Raw genomic sequence first — 22012 nt, 5'->3', positions numbered from 1 at the left:
CATCACACTCATTTATCAGTATGTGTTGTGAAGTGTAACTTAGCCCCATTCTGCTGCATCTTTATTATTTGATGAAGTGTATTTGTCTTATTCACACATTCACCAAAAGTCATTGCTTTCAAATTTTGTTTGGGTAGCTATCGATACAGTCTGCAGCTGTATGGTTACAGCTAACATACCAGTTAACGTGCTTTTTCTTTAGCACAGACATCTCATTCATTGACCACTAGTAGACAAAGTAAACAATTACGTGCATCCTGCCAGTCCAGCAGCTAGACACAGACTGAGTCCTTTTCCCGCTATTTTTCCCCAGACCGCCATCTGGGATTACATCAAGAGAGGGGAGAGAGGGAGGGCCGACAGTGCCCTGTGGTGGTGATGTTGTGAACTTAGTCAGTTGGACTCTGGACTTCAAGGTGAACACACTGGATGGTGCTACTGCCCATAACAAATAAAATTATTTAAATAAACAGTGCATACAAAATAGAGATTTATGTCCACCCTATCTGGCAGCCCAGGAGAGACTGAGCCCTTTTCCCTACAATGTCCAGATGACGGAAGGGCGGGGAGGTGAGTGGGGCTTGTTTGAATGAACAATGCATAAAAAAGAAAGATTTTGTCCACCCCATCCAGAAGCCCAGCACAGACTAAGTCCTTCACCGCCAGTTTCGAGATGGTTAGGGGAGGGAAGGGAGAGGGCGGGGGGTGGAGTAACGTTAGTGGAGATATCCCAACTGATCTATTCTTCCGGGAAAATTTGAACCTCCCACCATGAAGTCACTGTGATGTTGCCATATCTATGGCCGCCATCTTGGATCTTACATCTTGAATAAATTTGGCGACAATGCCGAGTGGGCCATGCTGTCTTTGTCCCACTACTTTCAGGTGTTACTGCAGGTCCCTTTGAAGCCCGTGTGAATGTCCTTTGTAGCATAATACTGCCATTACCGCTCTTCTGCCAGCCTGCACGAGTGATGCGATGTATGTTTCGGAACGCCATTCACCTGCATGATACGTATCCAGAAAAGACCACTGACGTGGTGTAATAAGAAACAAGATTCATCAGGCCAGTTAACAAATTTCCATTGACCCATGGTTCAGCCTCGATGATCCCATACCCACTGCTGTCATAATTGATGTTGTTGAGTCAACATGTGAATGGGTATTGGTCATCTGTGTTTAACAATTTTTTGGAGCGGTATGCTCCAAAACACTTGTGCCTACACCAGCATACGATCTTTCACAGATCGTCAGCTGTCCTGAAAAGGTGCAAGTTTCTGACCTCTATGTTGTGTGATGAGACGTGGACGTCCAACACTTTGTCACCTACTCGCTGTTTCACTGTCCTTCAATCCCTTTCCATAGATACGACAATAGCACGCGAACAGCTGATAAGCAACATCGTTTCTGAAATTCTTGTTCTCAGCAGCTGGCCATTAACAATCTGCTCTTCTCAAGTGCTGGCCTTAACAATCTGTCCTTTGCAAAGTGACTGTTTTCGAGAAACTGATGAAAACAGCGGGGAACGGAACAAATGCAGGTGATAGTAAATGAAATGTTCCTTTGAAGGTTTTTGTTCATTATCACCAATACTGTCACCCATCAATGGATGTACCTTTCCTCCTGATTCATCCTGTATATTTCCCTTAGCGCTTCAAGTGCCGACAGTGCCACAGGGCGGCGTTCAGTGCCCGTGGTGTGTAGTGGTCATGTTTTACTTCATTAGAGTATTTTCTTACCTTCTTTAACACTCCTTTTAAGACCCATAGCCAAGTATGCTATGAGAGCCTAGTGGTCACTTACGTCCTCCTCTGCATAAGTTGAGTCTAATAGTTCGGTTCTTTTAGTTGGGAGGAGGTCTAAGACATTGCCTTCGTCAGTTGCTTCTCTAACTCTCTGCTCCAAGTACGTTTAAAAACAATGCATCCAGAACGACAGGGCGTGATTGTCTGTCCCTGATACCAGTTTTAATTGCATGGCTCTCCCAGTCTATAGCTGGCAAATTTAAGTCCCCCTCTATTAGAATAGTATGATCAGGAAACGTACCCACGATATTCGCCAAATTGTGTCTAAATGAACAAACATTGCATCTCCTGACTCAGTTGGTCCATAAAATCGTCTGATTACCATGTTGGACGCACCTTTGATATTTAACATCACCTAGATTATATCACATCCGGAATCAGTAATAAGCTCTTTAGATATTATATCTTATGTTATTACAATAAATACACCGCCATTATTGACGTGTAACCGATCCTTGAGATATACGAAGTGTTTATGAATTAGTTGTACAAAAATAACCTTTCATTGTGAGAAAGGTAAATGACTTACAGAAACGTTTGATACAGCACTGAATGCAATATATTTTCAAGTTTTTTCTTACAAACGTTCAAAGTGATTACCTTTTTGTAACACTTCAAATGTCCTATTTGTAATCACTCTCCTACCGAATCCTATGAAGTAAGTCTTTATGTATAGTGGCAGCTGCTTGTGTTATCCATTGTCGCATCTCGTCGATGTTTCCAGGAAGCTGCGGAACGAACACTATGTCTTTAATGTAACCCCATACACAGAAGACCGTTAGGGTTAAATCAGGAGAACGTGGTGGTCAGGATATTGTTGTATCACGTCCAGTCCAAGTCGGCACATTCCTACGGAGATACGCGACGACGACGGTAATATGGTGTCGCACCGTCTTGCTGGAAAATAAATGCTGTACCCGTTTTCTGTTGTAACTGAGGCATTAGATAATATTCAATCATATCCAGGTACGATATGCCAGTCACAGCTGACTCGGCAAAAGAGAAAGGACCGTAAATCTTGTTACATCTTACAGCGCAAAAACCATTTACGTCAGGCGAGTTCCGTTGGCTACATGATGTGGTTCTGCTCACTTCATATCCCAACATTATGCCGGTTCACTTTATCGCAGGTGTGGAAGGTGGCTTCGTCACTGAACACAATTTAATTAAGAAAATAATCTACAGTCTTCATTTTGTTAAACATTTCTACACAAAACTCAGTTCGTTTTCCTATATCATTTTCTGTTAAAGCTTGCAACAGTTCCAACATGCAGAGTTTGAATGACAGGATTTTCCGTGACACTTTCCAAATTGTAACAGTAGTCATATCCAGCTCTAAACTGTCAACGGACTGCAAATGTTAGTAGACTGCTGAACTTGTTCAACTGCTGAGCCAGAGACTGCTCGCCGACCGTGACCCGGTGTCCTCTGTTATAATTCGTCAGTTTAGATGAAATGATTATACCAGTTAAAAACAATTTGTCTCTGACGTGATGGTTTAGTCCTCAATTGTACCTGAGCTGCAGTAGCAGATTTGGATTCATGAAAGCATAAATAACACCGTGCATGCTGTACACCATCATATGAGTCCATGATGACTGTTGGAATGACTCATTCGCGCATCCAACCTAACGGGAACGTCGGGAACTATCAGTGGGGAATAAAACTTGAAGATATACTGCATTCTGTGCTGTATCAAACATTTCTGTAAGTTATGTACCCTTTTCACATGTAAAGGTTACTTTTGTATAACTAATTTATAAACACCCTGTATATTCCAGTATGATATTATGATCTACTGCTATTCATTTCCGGTTTCAGCCAGAAGTCTGTTCCCAAAATCATGTGGGAATTATCAACTGTCACAAGCGATACTAGTTCCGCGACCGTACCATGGATACTCCTGCAGTTTACTAATATAAAATTAAAGTTTTCCCTTTTTGATTTGATATGATGAAGTTGTCCTCTGAGAGTCATGTAGCTGATGTATATTCGAATGTCGCAGGCTATTAATCATTGGCCATAAGGAAGTGTTCCTCAAACCTAATACAGGAAAGGCATTCGACTCGATCACTCACCCAACTGTGTTTGAGGCTGTGAAGAATAAGGCGTAAATCAGTGTTGTACTAAAATCTCGTATGACACATACGAAACCTCCACAGCATTTGCAAGTTTTGTTGAAGGGTTTAATATAAGGTTATTCTATGTCTCCAGAACTATTTTTAATAGTCGTAGAAAGATCTAGGTCTAAATTAATTTGCAAAAATAGTGGGAATTCAAGTTCCAAGAAAGAGATTAAATAAGCTGAGATTTGCTGATAATTTTGTTCTGTTTGCAAATAGTATACAAGAAGTTCAAATATTAGTCAGCAAACTTCGGTTACTCTGATTTGAAGTCGCTCTAAAATGACAAAACCAACATCTTGAGGAATGAATGGATGCTGGACATCACTGAGGCGACAAAAGTCATGGGATAGCGATATGCACATATTCAATTGATAAGAGTACCGCGTACACAAGGTGTAAAAAGGCATTGCCCTTGCGGAGTTGTCATTAGTACTCAAGTGATTCATTAGGTGAGTCACGCGAAGAGATTTCGTACGTGATTATGGTCGCACAACGGGATTTAACAGACTTCGAACGCGGAATGGTAGTTGGAGCTAGACGCAGGGGACGTTCCATGTCGGAAATCATTAGGGAATTCAATATTCCGAAAGCCACAGTGTCAAGAGCGTGCCGAGAATACCAAACTTCAGGCATTGCCTTTCACCACGGACAACGCAGTCGCCGACGGCCTTCACTTAACGATCAACAGCAGTGGTGTGTATGTAGAGTTCTCAATGCTAACAGACAAGCAACACTGTGTGAAAGAACTGCAGAAATCAATGTGGGACGTACGACGAATGTATCCGTTAGAACAGTGAGTTGAAATTTGGCGTTAATGGGCTACGGAAGCCGACGGCCGCTGCGAGTGCCTTCGCTAGGAGCACGAAATCGCCTTCAGCATCTCTCTTGGACTTGTGACCATGTCGGTTGGACGCTGGACGACTGGAAAACCGTGACTTGTTCAGATGAGTCCTGATTTCACTTGGTACGAGCTGATGGTAGGGTTCGAGTGTCGCGCAGACACCATGAAGCCATGGACCTAAGATGTCAACAAGGCACTGTGCAAGCTCTTGGTGACTCCATAATGGCGTGGTCCGTGTTTACATGGAAGGGACTGGATCTTCTGGTCCTACTGAACCGACCATTGATGACTGGAAATGGTTATGTTCGACTACTTGGAGACTATCTGCCGCCTTGATAGGCTTCATGTTTCCAAACAACGATGTCATGTCAGTGGTCACAATTTTTCGTGATTGGTTTGCAGAAAATTCTGTACAAAAATGGTTCAAATGGCTCTGAGCACTATGGGACTTAACATCTGTGGTCATCAGTCCCCTAGAACGTAGAACTAATTAAACCTAACTAACCTAAGGACATCACACACATCCATGCCCGAGGCAGGTTTCGAACCTGCGAATTCTGTACAATTCGAGCGAATGAGTTGGCCACCCAGATTGCCCGACACGAATCCCATGGAACATTTATAGGATATAATATCCTGCATAATATCCTACACCGGCAACACGTTCGCAGTTATGGATGACTATATAGGCAGCATGGCTCAGGGTACTTCCAACGACTTGTTGAGTCCATGCCACGTCGAGTTGCTGCTCTACGGCGAGCAAAAGGTGGTCCGACACATATTGGGAGGTACCCCATGACTTTTGTCACCGCACCGTAGATGCTGGAAGTAGACAACTACAAAGTGTTACACAACATGTCTTTCTGGCTCAACTTGCAGATATGAAAGGGGACTCGAAACTAGAAATATGTCGATGTATTAAATTTGGTTGGCAAGCTTAAGGGAGACATTCTTTAGTTTTCAAGTCCGAGATGTCAGCTGCGCTGAAGACAACAGTTTTTGACTGATGTAGACTACCACTAATGACTTAGGTCTGTGAGGCATGGAAATTAAATATGTTCGTTGTTGGAAAACTTAGAGTATCTCGAAGAGGAATGGAAAGATCAATGTAAGGCTACACATAGAAAGACAGAAAGCAGGCAGTAACTATCAGACATACAACAAAGGTTAGTGACATAATGAAAAGAAAACATACTTTGAAATGGTAGTGGACTAGTCATGTCGCTCGTAGGAAGTATGGCAGATGGTCATAATAGATATCAAATTGGAGTTCAGTGAACTAAAAAAGATCGAGAGGAAAACCAGCGTACAGATGGGAGAGAGGAAACAGAGCTGGACTCAATTGGCATCGCTCAAGACTGGCAGGAGTGCAATTGTCGACAGCATGTGCTCTCGGTCTCATTTGGGAACAAAGTTGTTGCATTTACTCACGGTCCTGTTAAAAAAGGTAATACCCACTAAAATCTATGCTACCAAACCTGCATTCAGCTCTGATCGGTTATGTCTGGGGTTTGCTTTTCCAGCAGCAACCGCTTTAGTGAATAAGAGTAGGTGTCGCGTGTGGTTTCTCTGTATACAGCGGAAGAGCGGCACAACGACGTCAGAGTGAGCTGTTCTTGCAGAGACGGCTGCCTCACCCCAGTACCTGTTTCTGTACACAGGCTCCTACGAGAAACTGGATCCTTCCACGTTAGACTGATTGCGTATTACAGTCACTTTCATTGCTATGAAGGTATTTTCACAGAATCAAAGCTGATTGGGGTAACAAACCGAACAAATCATAATTACATTTAGTACTACATCCGCCTTCAGCAGCAGTAAGTGTATTCATTGAAAAAATCAGCAACCACTTGCACAAAAGAAGCTTTATTTCTTTACCAATTTCAGGTACCTAGTGCCGTTCTTCAGAGTACTATACATAAAAATATATCACAAATAACTACAAACTAAATAAGAATACTAAAGTTTAAGAAAGAGAAGTTTAAAAATTTAAAGATAAAGAGATGACACATACTCGCATACTCGCATTATTAGCGAGTGTCAAAAATAAGCAGATATATACAGCATATTTGTATTATCTATATTCGTCTTGGATCGGGTTGTTAATCAGACAGCAGTGAGTCTGGGATAATGCACATTTTAAATAAGAGTACTTACTTGCACAAGTGCTAAATTCCCCAAGATTATTGACCACTTTTCTCTGCGCTCTTTCATATGTCCCAGATTTGCCTCAGTTGATAGGCGGGACGCTAGTGTCATTTCCAGATTTCCCTTGAGTCCAAGCAGTGCAGGTACCAGTACAACTATTTCAGAATGTTTGAAGGCTTTCCATTCCTATAAGTGAATATATAGATAAAATTCAGTGTCTCCATTTGAACATTCTACATTTGTTTGAAAATTTACACATATTATTAAGATATACTATTTATTTATTACTATGTATATGCACATTGATTCTACTCTGTGTCATTATTTCAACAGTTATTAGATTTCAAACTATAATGTTTTGCTCGCTATTTTCGATTCTATTTTGGTTTTCTTTCTTAGTGTATACCAGAAGATATGACTTAACAAGTCCAACCGCAAATTGTATTACTGTACGCTAAGAAGTCTAGTAATGCATGAAAATATATTGCATTAAACGATCATGTAATGATAGTATTTAAGGAGTCCACAACAACATTTGGGCGAGCACTTCTTTATAAGAAGCTCACTGAACGACTTGATGGAGTAACTCGCGTATAGATCTGGTTTAGTTACTGTATAGGATTTGAAAATAATTCGGGTCGGACTGATAAATTTCTGGCTGCTTTTGTATTCAACATTTTAGTTCATACAGTAACCAACTAGGACCAGTTATAGTTGGACAGTAAATACGGACTTGATAGGCATTTTCAACATGTTTTGGAGGCAATTTTAAAGCCTTATTACTTGAAATTTAAACACTATGAAGTAAGTTATGTAGAATACCGGAACGTCCGATATTTTGCGAACTTATAGATGCTGCCTCCAAGCTCGAGCAATGCGGCCTCACGCCATATTTGTTTACATTATTCTTTATGTAATGTTCATGTGTCAGTTTTCACAAACAAACTACTTCACGGTATAATCGTATAAGTTTTTCATTGTGGTAACTTTTACTAGACCTATACCAACTAAAACTTGCTGTAATCGGAAAACCACACATTCATCATAAGTGAACTTCGAATATCACCTACATTTTTCTTGTTTCCATGTTAAATTTTACTTATTTTGTCAGGACTGAGTGGAGTTTAACACTGTCACCTAGATAGATCCCAACGAAGTGCAAATGCGACACAATCCTGAGGCAGTGTTAAAACAGGAACTGAGGACAATTCAGGTCAAAAGCTTATGCAAAAGTCCATTCTCCGGATAAATATAAATGTCTAACTTCTCCGCTAACCTTCTGCAAAACTCCACTATCCCTAATTTCACCAGTTACCGACGAATTTAAAAAAATTACTTCATTCCATTGCAAAAGTCGGCAGTTACTCGTATATCACAGTTGATAAAAGAATTCCGCTAGTGTACCAAATGGAAAAATACATTTCTCTTTATGTGCTGTCATTTGCCAAAACTTAGTTTCGATATCTCGGAATTTTTTCAATTCTCTCGAGATCGAAGATGGATAGAGACCCCCTCCCAAGTCTACACAAAAATTCAATATATTAACTTAATTTCATACGCAGAAATATATGGTCTAATTTGCGCCAATCGCAAATTCATTGTGACTCTTATTTTTTATTGCAAGCTTTTCGAATTGTACGCCGAGTGTTACTTATATGCGAAATATAACACCAACTATGAGCAATAGCGAAATGATAGGCTCTTCATCATAAAGCTGACATATGAAGCTATAACCGACGTAAAAATCTATTTTTTATCGAATAATTTTATTAAAATTGTTTGAGAAAGGTTGTTGGGCAGCAAACGTGACTGCACCGTTCCACCGGACTATCCTATCAGCCACGGGCTCGCCAGAAACTGACGGACTCGGCTGAAATCTGCTATGTATGTATCTGCCCGATCGCCGGTTCCCCAACTGCGAGTAACGGTCTGAAGGTCGTGTCTCGACTAACGCACGGGCGGTGACTACCCTTAAAAACCCGCCTGAAATATTCGTGGCCGTGGAGGAAAACCATTCGTGTATTGCCAGCTCGGCCGCGCCCTTTCAAAGAAACCATCTGCATCTACATACCTCCATAAGCCACCATATGGTGCGTGGCGGAGAGTTAGTCATTTACTTTCCTGTTCCAGTCGCAAGTAGGGCGAGGAAAAACTGCCGTCTATATGTCTCGATACGAGCCCTAGTGCTTCTAATCTTATCTTCGTGTTCTTACTCGAAATGTACATTGGTGGCAGTAGAATAGTTCTGCAGTCAGCCTCAAATGCCGGTTTTCAATAGTGCTCCTCGAAAAGAAAGTCGCCTTCCCTCCAGTGTTTCCCATTTGTGTTCCCGAAGCCTCTCTGTAACACTAGGGTGTTCTTCAAACTTACTGGCAACGAATATAGCAGCCCGCCCCTGAATTACTTCGACGTCTTCCTTTAATCTGAAGTGGCGCGGATCCCAAACACTCGAACAGTGCTCAACAATGGGTAGCACTAAAGCCCTACATGCAGTCTCCTCTACAGATGAACCACGCTTTCCTAAAATTCTCCCAGTTGCCCATTCACCTTCCCTATTACAATCCCTACATGCTCATCCCATTTCATATCGCTTTGCAGCATTACGCTTAGCTCACTACTAATGCCGTATTCGAGCATTATGGGTGTGTTTTTCCTACTCATCTGCATTAACTTAAATTTGTCTACGTTTAAAGATACCTGCCATTCATCACACCAACTAGAATTTTTATCTAATTCATCTCGTATCCTCCTACAGTCACTCAACGACGACAGCTTCCCATACACCACAGCATCATCAGCATACAGCCGCAGACTGCTGCTTACCCTGTCCAACATATCATTTATGTATACAGAAAACAACAGTGATCCTATAACACTTCCATGGGGCACTCCTGACGATACCCTTGTCTCTGACAAACACTGTGCGTAGAGGACAACATACCGGGCTCTGTTACTTAAGAAGTCTTAGAACCACTCACAAATATGGGAACCTATTACGAAAGCGTGTACCTTCGTTAACAGTCGGCAGTGCGGCGTCGTGTCAGATGTTTTACAGAAATATAGGAATATGGAATCCGCCTGTTACCTTTTATGCATAGATGGCAGTATATCATGTGACGAAATGGCAAGCTGTTTCGAACAAGCTGATTCGTGAACAGAAGCTTTTCCCTCTGGAGGAAATTTATTATATTCGAAATGAGAACTGGAACGATTTAGGGAAATCACGGGAAACCTGAATGTGGTTGGCCGGACGCTGATCTGAACCGTTGTCCTCTCGAATGCCTGTTCGTCACCTTTCTCATTGAGAGGAAAAAAAATTGAATAGTTCTTAAAACTTTCCAATCTGTTTTGGCCACTTTTATGTCGCAATCACCACATACAGCACTCATTCTTCTATGTTGTACTACGTTTTTAACCATTAATTGCATTTCTCAAAAAAATATTTGCAGCATAGTGACCTATATAGGCTCACAATGATTCGATTTTGATGGGGCTCTTTTAGGCTGCACAGTTCTCCATGAACTCTAAATAGTGCGAAATTGCTACTATGTATAGAAATAATTTATGTACTGGCGCACTTACATCCCCCCACATTTTATGCACTGCGTATTTTGGACCTTGTGTATGGTCTAAAGTAGCTGTCTCTCCAAGCATGCTGACATAAATAACTTTAACACAGTTTCAGAAAAGGAAACGCGAGACGCACGGGCACTAAAAAATATGTTGAGAGAACACGTCGAGTACCACAGCCACACGACGTGTTTTGGAAGTTCACGAGCATTCACTCCGTCTCTCATTAGCTGCAATCAAATAATGTGACTGGTGTGACACTGTAGCAGTTCAAATGGAAATTCTTCCTCTTCTTATGATATAGATCAATACAAGAATCACTGATATGTAGCTTCTTAAAACTGTGGATTGCTCTTCGATATGAGATAGTTATGTCTGGAAGTATGATTATATGTCAACAACTTCTGTATCTCTTGAGTAGCACCAAAACAGCAATACTTAGCTTGCCAGCATCAGTGAACTCCGTGTCCATTTGGGTCGTAACATTTATGACTTTCCGATCAGAGATTCGTCTCACATTTCATGCAATATCATTATAATATGGGACAATACAGGCGAAATGCCCCTACTGCAAATTCAATAGTGCTTCAGGAGGCTTTTTTTTATTTGTTATTTTCAGGACAGCTGTTTTCCTCCCAGTATTCGTGCCTGCCCATGTATAAACACAATAAAATTATTTCCAGTGGGAACTTTGTTTACGTGATCTACTAACAAAAGATTTGTAACAACTATTTTAGTTAACTGGAGAGTTTTAGTGGAGATACATGAGTTATAACTTTGAGATACAGACAATTTTTCAGTCATTACTGACTGAAGACAACCAGCACAAGTTTTCCGTATCTTCTATCTCAATGATGTTTTATCTGACGAACTTTTCAGAGCAAATGTTTCTGTTTTTTCAGCTTAGTTACCAGGAAGCCCCCAAAAATTTCATTCGGAGAGCAGGCAAGTAACATAGGACATTACAGGCCACTGTTAATGCCACGCAACAAAAAGAATACAGTTTCATCAATCGTAAATGTACTAAATTGTTCGTCCAGGTAATCATAGGAAAACTACGGTTCTACTAATATCAGTGCCTGTATGTATTACTGTCCACAGTTGTCTGAGGCATACGAAGTGTAATAATATATATAAATCTACATGTATACGCCGCGAGCCACAGCGGCGTATGGTGGAGGTTACTTTGTGTACCACTGTCATTTCCGCCTTTTCCTAATCCAGTCGCGAATGGCTCGCAGGAAGAACGATTGCCGGCAAGCCTCTGTGTTGGCTCGAATATCTGTAATTTTAGCTTCATGATATTTCCGCGAGAAAGTAGGTGGAAGCAATTTGTTGGATAACTCTTCTAAGAATGTACGGTCTCGGATCTTAAACAGTAAACCACACAACCATACAGGATTTTTCTCTTGTGGCGTCTCCTGCTGGAGTTGGCTGAACATGTCCGTGACGCTTTCGTCATTACTATATGAACCTATAATGAAACGCTTTCCTTTCTATGTATCTTCTCTATTTCGTCTATCAGTCCTATCTGATACGGGTCCCAGACTGACGAGCAGTATTCAAATATAGACCAAACGAGGGTTTCACTCGCTACCATCCCCGTTGACGGACTGCATTTCCTCAGGATTCTTCCAATGGAAGTCTCATTTTGGCACCTGCCTTTCTTGCAATAAGTTTTATGTATTATTTTCGCTTTAAATCGCTTCTTAGGCATACTCCTAGATATTTTATGGAAGCACATGTTTCCAGTGATTGTTCTACAGTCGTGTAATCATACAACAATGGGTCTTTTTCTTTAAGTATACGTAATAAGCTACATCTGTTTATGTTAAAGGTCAGTCGCCACTCCCTGCACCTAGTGTCGATCCTCTGCAGGCCTTCCTGCATTTCGCTACAATTTTCTACAATTTTGTAGCATTTTCTGGGATTTCCGTGCTTACAACAGCATCATCCGTGAAAAGCCTCATGGAACTTCGGATGTTATATTCTAGGTCATTCATATACCCAACAAAATAAGTTCTGCATCACCCCGGTTCCCAGAACTCCTGATGTTGACTGTGGATATTATATCACAGACACAATTAGTTTGACTGTTCAGAGATGTCACTAAATCCGCCCAAAGATGCAAATAACCGTGCATCAGCATCACCTATTAGACAGAGGGGTTCCAAAAACAATGGTTCAAATGGCTCTGAGCACTATGGGACTTAACAGCTGTGATCATCAGTCCCCTAAAACTTAGAACTACTTAAACCTAACTAACCTAAGGACATCACACACATCCATGCCCGAGGCAGGATTCGAACCTGCGACCGTAGCAGTCGCACAGTTCCGGACTGCGCGCCTAGAACCGCGAGACCACCGCGGCCGGCAGAGGGGTTCCGACAGCCGATAACTTCCAGTTATTCCACCAGGAAGGACGTATACGGCTCGTGTTGTCTGTAGTTCAACCATGCCTAGACGGTCAATACCGCGGTTCGATTGCGTCCGCATTGTTACTTTGAGCCAGGAAGGCCTCTCGACAAGGGAAGTGTCCAGGCCTCGGAGTGAACCAAAGCGATGTTGTTCGGACATGGAGGAGATACAGAGAGACAGGAACTGCCGATAACATGCCTCGCTCAGGCCACCTAAGGGCTACTACTGCACTGAATGACTGCTACCTACGGATTATGACTCGGAGGAACCCTGACAGCAACGCCAGTATGTTGAATAATGCTTTTGGTGCAGCCACAGGACGTCGTGTTACGACTTAAACCGTGCGCAATAGGCTGCCTATGCGCAACTGTACTCCCGACGTCCATGGCGAGGTCCACCTTTGCAACCACGACACCATACAGCGCGGTACAGATGGGCCAAAAAGCATGCCGAATGGATCGCTCAGGATTGGCATCACTTTCTCTTCAACGATGAGTGTCGCATATGTCTTCAATCAGACAATCGTCGGAGACGTGTTTGGAAGCAACCCGGTCAGGCTGAACGCCTTAGACACACTGTCCAGCGAGTGCAGCAAGATGGATGTTTCCTGCTGTTTCGGGGTGGCATTATGTGGGGCAGACGTACGCCGCTGGTGGTCATGGAAGGCGCCGTAACGACTGTACGATGCGTGAATGCCATCCTCTGACCGATAGTACAATCATATCGGCAGCATATTGGCGATGCATTCGTCTTCATGGACGACAGTTTGCGCCCCCATCGTAGACATCTTGTGAATGACTTCCTTCAGGATAACTTCATCGCTCGACTGGAGTGGCCAGCATGTTCTCCAGACATGAACCCTATCGACCATGCCTGGGATAGACTGAAAAGGGCTGTTTATGGACGACGTGACCCACCAACCACCTTGAGCGATCTACGCCGAATCGCCGTTGAGGAGTGGGACGATCTGGACCAACAGTGCCAAGATGAACTCAGGGATAGTACTTCACGACGAATACAGGCATGCATCAGTGCAAGAGGACGAGCTGCTGGGAATTAGAGGTACCTGTGTGTACAGAAATCTGGACCACCATCTCTGAAGGTCTCGCTGCATGATGGTACAACATGCAATGTGTGGTTTTTATGAGCAATAACAAGAGTGGAAATGATGTTTATATTAATCTCTATTCCAATTTTCTGTGCAGGTTGCGGAACTCTCGGAACCGAGGTGATGCAAACCTTTTTTTGATGTGTGTGAATATACATGTGAAAAGTAATGGACCTGCAACACTCCCTCGGGGTACTCCCAAAATCACTTCTAAGTCAGTTTTATAAGGAACTAACCTGTTCACTTTGATCTACGCAGTGACGTTGCATACGATCAGGGACAGAATCAAAGACCTTTTACACACGACATCACCAAGCCACCCCCATGCTCACTCACCCTCCCCTCCAACTCCCCAACCTTCCCTCCACCCTTGCCTCTCCCTCCCCTCCTATCCACTCTGTCTCCCAACTATCATAGAACAGCATGAAAAATGAAAGAAGACATGAAAAACCTTAGACGGCGGAAATAGTCCAGTGTGCTTGTGGAAAAACTTTAAAATACCCTCCTCTCGCCGTATCTCTAACCAATCACACAGCACAGTACACCTTATCTCCAGTCAGCCACAGCGCAGTGCTAGAAACAGAAGAGGATGGAAACAGACAGTTGTGTGCCTTAGACCACACACCACCTCCTCCTTCCACGCAATCATAACATAGTATTAAAAAATATCGTCGAATATGCAGCAAAGAAATTGTGCAACCCTCAGATTACAGTCAGAGATATTCATTATTTCCGAAAGACTTTCCTCTCCGGCGTAAAATTAGTGACAAATTTAAATTATTTACTTACACTTTTATACCACTGAGTTAATATTAGAATGACTACAAGGCCAAAGATATGCATCACACACACACATTGCATAGTGTTTCACCTCTTCTTCCTCTCCTCGAATCACAGATAGTATTGCTATTATGAGTACAATGCACTGCGCTAAACGGAATACGAACTATTTATAAAAAAAAACAATTGTCAAAATATATGAACTGTCTAAGATACCGAAAATGTTGTTTCCTGCGAGGGCTACGTAGAAAATGAGGAACGATCGTTCGCGAAATGGAAACCACTGTGAAAATCCTATGAGGCTTTTCAGAGGCGTTTTGGGCAGTCTATAGTATGTCCGTCGATCGCAGCAAGATTCTCTCCTCAGTTATGAGTGCACTGTGAGCGAGTAAAGGTGCCTAGAACAAAATGTCTCCCGCCAAGTAGGAGGGCCCGCTGAGAGGCTTCGCGTTAATGACTGCAGCACACCTAGCACAACTGTCACGCACTTCCTTCTTCATGGCATTTCTCAGCCGCACTCTGCAGGGGCAGTGAAGACGCTCCTGCAGCCGTTTCGATGAGAAGTGTTCGATCACCCACAACACAGCTCTAATTGGCTCGTCCTGATTATCATCTCTGTTCACATGAAACGATGGATACGAAGACAACACTTGGGCGCAGGCTAGGAGCTATAGATCAGCGTAGGGAATTATCGGAAAGCACAGGCGGCTGCCTTCTATGACGATGGAGTTCGAAAATTTGGTATAATGCTCCGACAACTGTCTAAGTCGGAGCGGCGACTATGTAGAGAAGTACCTGGAAGATGTAGCTATATGTGCAAAGAAAACAGTTTTGATTTTCCCTGTGGTTTCCATTTCGCGACCGATCGTTCCTTACTTTCCGAACAACCCTCGTATATTTGCATTACGATTTACAAGAAGTTGTTTATGGACTGGCACACCAGTCATGACAGCAAATTTCATTCAAAGCTATATATCATTCGCTATAGAATATTGGAACGAGTATATACCATATGCTTCCAAAATGTAAATGACGAATTTGGAATACTTACTTGCTGAACACGAGTTTTACCTTAACCATTGACTACACGGGTGCGGTCTTGGCAGACCCCACGCTACATTTTTGGTTTATAATTTCCATTGTTGGCGCACTACAGACTCGTCATTGTAGGTATTCTCAGTGCGCCGCTGACGCTAGCAATATGTGGACGTGCGCCCGCTCTCGCAACAGTAAGTGCCTGTTTTTCATTGTTGGGGTACCTGTAGACCCAACGTGTGCTTTTACGTAGTATTTATTTTCAATATCCTAATACAGTAATTTCCTCTTATTTCAGTATACTTACAACAATGACTCGCTTTCTAAGTGATGAGGATATTGCACAACTGTTGGAAGAAGGCACAGACTCTGTAGGTGAAGACACAGAACTAAATGAAAGAACCTTCAACATTGCAGCGCGTCAGCAATCGTTGGTTAATATATTAAAAAACTAGAAACCTGCCTCGATTGCGAAAAAAGCACCTAGTGTTAACCTAGGTTTCGGCGTAGATAACTACACCTTCTTCAGAACAATTAAACCCACAAGTGCCTAAGAAGACCTTTGTCAATGATTAAAAGAACACCATAGCTATACATTTATAAACGAAAAAAAGGGAAAACACAAACAGTACATGTGTACAAAGCCATAAACTGGCGGATCATGGGCCATCTAACATACGCCGGTGTGATGTGGAGGTTACACCATTAAGTTAAGTAACGGTTTAGACTTTGTACACATGTACTGTTTGTGTTTTCCCTTTTTTTCGTTTATAAATGTATAGCTATGGTGTTGTTTTAATAATTGACAAAGGTCTTCTTAGGCACTTGTGGGTTTTATTGTACTGAAGAAGGTGTAGTTATCTACGCTGAAATCTAGGTTAATACTAGGTACTTTTTTCGCAATCGAGGCGGGTTTCTAGTTTTTTAATATAACAACTAAATGACCCAGACGAAGGCTCTTCTTCTAGTGAAGAAGACGAAGAAAGCTCAGGGAACTATTTTTACGGTAAGAACACATTCAAATGGAGTAAATCTGCCCCACATTCATCTCGTGTACGACAGCACAATATTGTACGAGAACGCGTGGGACTGAAAGGACCCACTGCTTGTAAACGTGAAATGTCGCCTGTAGAGCGTTGGGAACTATTATTTACCGATGATGTGATTGAGACTATCGTGCACTGTAACAACAAAAAAATTGAGGACAAATATTCACCTCCGTTATTACGGCCGTATTATGCCAACAACATTGATTGCTGTGAGTTACGAGCTTACCTTGGATTATTTCTGTTTACGTCCAAGTCAAATCGTGAAAACGTTAGATCGCTATGGGCGACTGATTTCACAGGAAGAATTTTTCGAGGTGTAATGAGGATAAACAGATTTTTATTCATTCATTTCAATGTAACCTCTGATGACATCAGCACACGAGAAGAAAGAAAATCTACAGATAAACTGGCTTTGATACGATGCATTTTTGAAAAGTTTATTAGCAATAGTAGCGCGAACTATTCTTGTTCAGAATATTTATGTGTTGATGAAATGTTGGTAAAATTTCGAGGAAGGTGCTCATTCAGAATGTTTATCAAAAGTAAACCTGGAAAATATGGCCTGAAAATGCAATGTATTTGCGATGCCAAAACTCATTACTTATGTAATGCGTTTACAAACTCTGGAAAACCGGTTGCCCAAAGAAATATCCCTTTCGCAATGCCAACACAGGATGTGCTAAAACTTGCAGAGCCATTTTATGGAACTAATAGGAATATCACTGGAGACAGTTGGTTTACGTCTGTTGAGTTAGTAGACGAATTATTGAAACGGGGAAAGTGTAGTTTTACTGTCTTCCATGTGTCACGAAGCGTCTGTAAATCAACAATCGAAGAAACCTGCAACTATAGACTTTCACAATGCGACTAAGGGAGGAGTTGATGCCTTGGATTTGAAATGCTCAAATTAATCACGTAGAACAAGAAGATGGCCAAACTCAATCGTTGCTGTAATGCTTAATATTTCTCTTGCTAACGGATATGTTCCTTGGGTCGGTTCTAATCCAAATAAAAAAGTCAGCAGAAGAGAATGAATAAAGTCCATTGCAATGAGTCTTGTGTGAGATGGCACCTGCCACTGCAATTCTTCATCTGTCTTGGCTTAATTATGTTCGTTATCGAGCGACTGGTCCACACCTGTGTATTTCGCCAAATATTCCAACAAATAATTTTAAATGCTTCTCCTTGTATACTAATTTTCAAATGTTCAGACGTTTTCTTCGTCACTCTAACTTTTGTGCGTAGGCTACACAAGTCACAAACGATTTTAACTTCCCATCAATTTGGACTGGTCCAAAAAATAGTAATAAAAGCGCTGAAGCTTTTGGTTTTGAGGCGTGCTCTCCTGAATACACAGCCAACCATCATCCAACGTTTCCAGGCGAAGATGTGCTACAGTGGAACACATTCTCATGTAGGACTGTATTTCCTCTTTTTCCTTGTAGGCTGGAACGAGGTCGCAGCACAACCATTGATTAAAATGGTGACTGCAACCATTAATCTCTGTGAGATATTACAGTTTTGCAACAATTGTCACCCAATATTCATGTGTGCCGATTACAGCGCCATCTATGGAAACGAGATGACAATTGTTGGAAAACGGTACTATCTCAAACAAATAGACATCCGATTAAGACAGTCGAAGTACCTTTTTGATATTTTTGATAATGCTATCATGTGACAGCTTCTACAATCGAATGAAGCACAGACCGCTATCATACACTCAGTCCGCGGTCAGACAGTGCCAATGATTCGGACTGTAGACATCACGTCCCCGATGTTAATGGTTGGAGAGAGGGTCGATATCATTGCCGCGTACTTTCGGGCTCAAAGAAATGTTGACGAAGCTTCCCAAAGGTATGCTAAGCTATGCTATTCTGTTCCCTGATAGGAATGTTCGGTCTGCAACGACGTTTCGCAGTATTGTCCACCTGTTCATTGAAACGGGAGGTGTTAAACCTAGAGATGACCTGTGACAAACGAAAATAGCACAGCGAATGCTTTAGCTGCGGTTGCTGTAAATCCGCACATTAGTTCTCGGTAAACTGCGCGAGCTTCAGGAATTTCGCAAAGAAGTGTTCTACGCATACTGCATACACAAATGGCATCCATTTCATTTATCGCTGCATCTAGAACTGCGTAGTGACGATTTTCACAATCGCTTCAATTTCTGCAACTGAATGCAGGAACAACTGGCAGTCAATTATGATTTCATTTCACAGGTACTTTTCTCCGATGAACCAAATTTTACGAATTGTGGTCAAGTGAATCGACATAATATGCATTATTGGTCAGTAGAGAATCCCCATTGGCTAAGGCAAGTTGAACATTAGTGCCCGTGGAGTGTCAACATGTGGTGCAGTATTTTAGGTACGCAGGTCATTGGCCCATACTTCATAGAAGGTAATCTGACTGGTCAAATGTACATCGACATCGTGGATAATGTTTTACCCATAGTAAAGGACGATGTTCCATTTCAAACGAGACTGGATATGTTCATATGTTTCTTGCTTTTTATTTGGCAGCAAACCATTAACACCTGGAATGGTGTTTGTTTCCTCCCAAGAACTATTGAGGTCGGCGTGGAGCATAAACAACTGCCCAGACTGCTTGCTCGAACTTTTGAATATTCCATCCACAAAGAATGATTCGCAGTTTGATAAACACGCTTTTGCCTTTACGCTGGCAAACATCAGTATTCTCTCATTTGGTCTCCTGTTATCATCTGCAATTAAAAAATTTCTACCATTATTCATCAGTAAATTATTTTCTTGAAAGAATATTCCTTCGGAACCGGTCGAACTTACGTGCTTTCCATATACACTGGTGTCCAGGATTAAAGCAGCAAACCACTATTTCCCCACCCTGTGTCTAATTCACGATATGATCATAAAAACTGTCAACAGATATTCGTACGACCGCGTTCTGCACGGAAGATGGTATTCTGGTCAACGGATAACCACACCAATGATGACGTCAGGTGACCTATCAAACGGGGTAGTGTATGCCGGGTAGTCCCACACCCACAGTCGCTGTATACACAGTCACAGACGGAGCAGTATGGCACAGAGAAGACGCCTACCACACTCTCTGCAGTGGAGAGCCATAGGATGAATGGAAGCAGGACACTCACAAACTGTTTTGATCCAATGGCTTAACGAGTATCATTCTGTCGTTCCTTGAACTTGGCGACGGTTTACAGAGACCGAAACTGTATCCCGAAGACCAGGGCAGGGCGACCACGTGTAACATAGAAAGAGAGGACCGTTATTTGGCTTTAAGAGCACGACGGTGCCGCCTTAGTACTGAACGACAAATGGCATCTGACCTCGCAGCATCCACTGGGTGTGTTGTATCGAGGTGAACGGTGTACAGAAGGCTTGCGCAGAGTGGCCCTTACTATCAGAGACCTGTTGTATGTGTACTTCTGACGCGTCTTAACAGAAAGGATCGTCTAGAGTAGAGTCGTCAACATGACATCTGGACGGTCGAACTGTGGCCGATGTTCTTTTCACGGATGAGTCCCAATTTAGTCTGGAGAGTGATTCCCGACGGGTTTGCGTCTGGAGGGTATGTGGAATACGATTTCGGGACCTAAAAATTTTGGAAAGAGATCGATATCGAGGAAGATCCCTAATGGTGTGGGCAGGGATTATGTTGGTCACTGGAATAGCTCTTCACGAAATTGTACAGATGATTCTGGAAGGTTTAACTGCTGTCAGGTCTCGTGACGAGATTCTTTGGACCTCAGGCGCGGTTGTTCGAGGTGCTGTGGGCCCAGACTTTGTACTGATGGACGATAATCTCATAGAGTACGGTGGCTGATGTTTCCTTGGAGACGGAACATATTGCAAGCATGGTGTGGCCTGCTCGCTCTTCCGATGTGAATCCCATAGAGCATGTCTGGGATGCATTAAGAACACGGGGTGCATCACATGAGCAGCCACCAATCACTCTCTAGGACTTGCGAGCAGCTTTGCAGGAAGAATGGGCGTCATTGCCTCAACATAAGACTGATGACATCGTTCACAGCATGCTCCACGGTTGTTAGGCCTGTACTGCTGCCAGAGGTGGTCACACCCCATACTGAGCACATTAACCAGTGTCGGAATGTGTGTGAAAATCCATTAAGTTGAATAAAACGAAGAACATTTTGTTTACATACTCTATTCTTTATGTTGTTTCTACTTTACTATCACCTGTTTATTCGATTTTGTGGCAAAATAAACACAAACATACCAAAATTTTCGTTTGTTACTTTAATTTTGGAACCAGTGTATTTTCACCTAATGCGATGTAACGAATGTTTCGCACTTCTGTGTGAGGGTAACGATGTTACTAAGCCGTAGTCTCGACTGAAGAGCTGCCCTACTTCTTCAGCGTAATCTGATGAAATTGTAGCGTCTGTTCCTTTTTCCCGTTTCTCTGCGCTGACAAAAAGTTTTTGCACTTAATTTGCTGCGCCTTCTGGAATAAAAACATGGGTACCTTCCCCTAAAACTGTGTTATTTTTCGTCAATAGTCTTCCTTTCCATTTGCTCTTTTTAACGTTTACACAACGCCAGTAAGTCACTTCTTGTTTGTTTGTATAGTCCACTGTATACTGAAGCCCGTTGTAAATTAGTAAAGTCTTCCCTTTGGTGGTCTCGGTGAACTCTATTATCTCAGCTCTAAAGCACGGAACACTGCTTGCCAGTCAGAGATCAACAGCAGTACTGTACTCTGGGTGAAAGCGAAGCACACTGCGAACTGGTGCTGGGACGGGTAACTTTCTGCAAGAAATGATCTTTGGCCTTCCCCCAATACGTCGCAGGTAGCGGCGGACACGCCGGTGTATCCCAATTCTGGAACACCCTATCCATTACCTACAGTATCTTGAGTCCTGTTCAAATGTCAACACATTCCCTCTACGTGCAAGTGTCACTCCGTGCAAGTATCACTAACTCGGGACATAAGACTCGAAAGACGCAGCGGCATCAAGGAGCTCAGGGGGCGTTATAGGCTCCATAGATATCAAAGCGATTGTCTCTGGTGCCCCGTTGTCATTGCAGCCCAGGGCAACAGGCCGAAGTTTGTCGACCATGGACAACATAGCTTCCAGGTGTTTATTGACAGAGTCCAGGTACCCCTGC

At 42.5% G+C, this 22012-nt stretch overlaps 1 protein-coding gene across 1 annotated transcript in view; it reads right to left on the bottom strand.

The window, feature by feature from the left end:
- The window catches only part of LOC124556154 (solute carrier family 41 member 1-like), a 369549-nt gene that overhangs the window by 144546 nt on the left and 202991 nt on the right, over positions 1-22012 (bottom strand). Inside the window, exon 4 of the mRNA XM_047130165.1 lies at positions 6930-7106. Within this exon, the coding sequence (XP_046986121.1) occupies positions 6930-7106 (177 nt within the window). The remainder of the gene's footprint in view (positions 1-6929; positions 7107-22012) is intronic.

The sequence above is a fragment of the Schistocerca americana genome, chromosome X, assembly GCF_021461395.2.
Source record: "Schistocerca americana isolate TAMUIC-IGC-003095 chromosome X, iqSchAmer2.1, whole genome shotgun sequence".
In the NCBI taxonomy this organism is placed as follows: Eukaryota; Metazoa; Arthropoda; class Insecta; order Orthoptera; family Acrididae; genus Schistocerca; species Schistocerca americana.
Note: the sequence above shows the minus strand (reverse complement) of the source record. Positions and strands in the feature narration are given on the sequence as shown.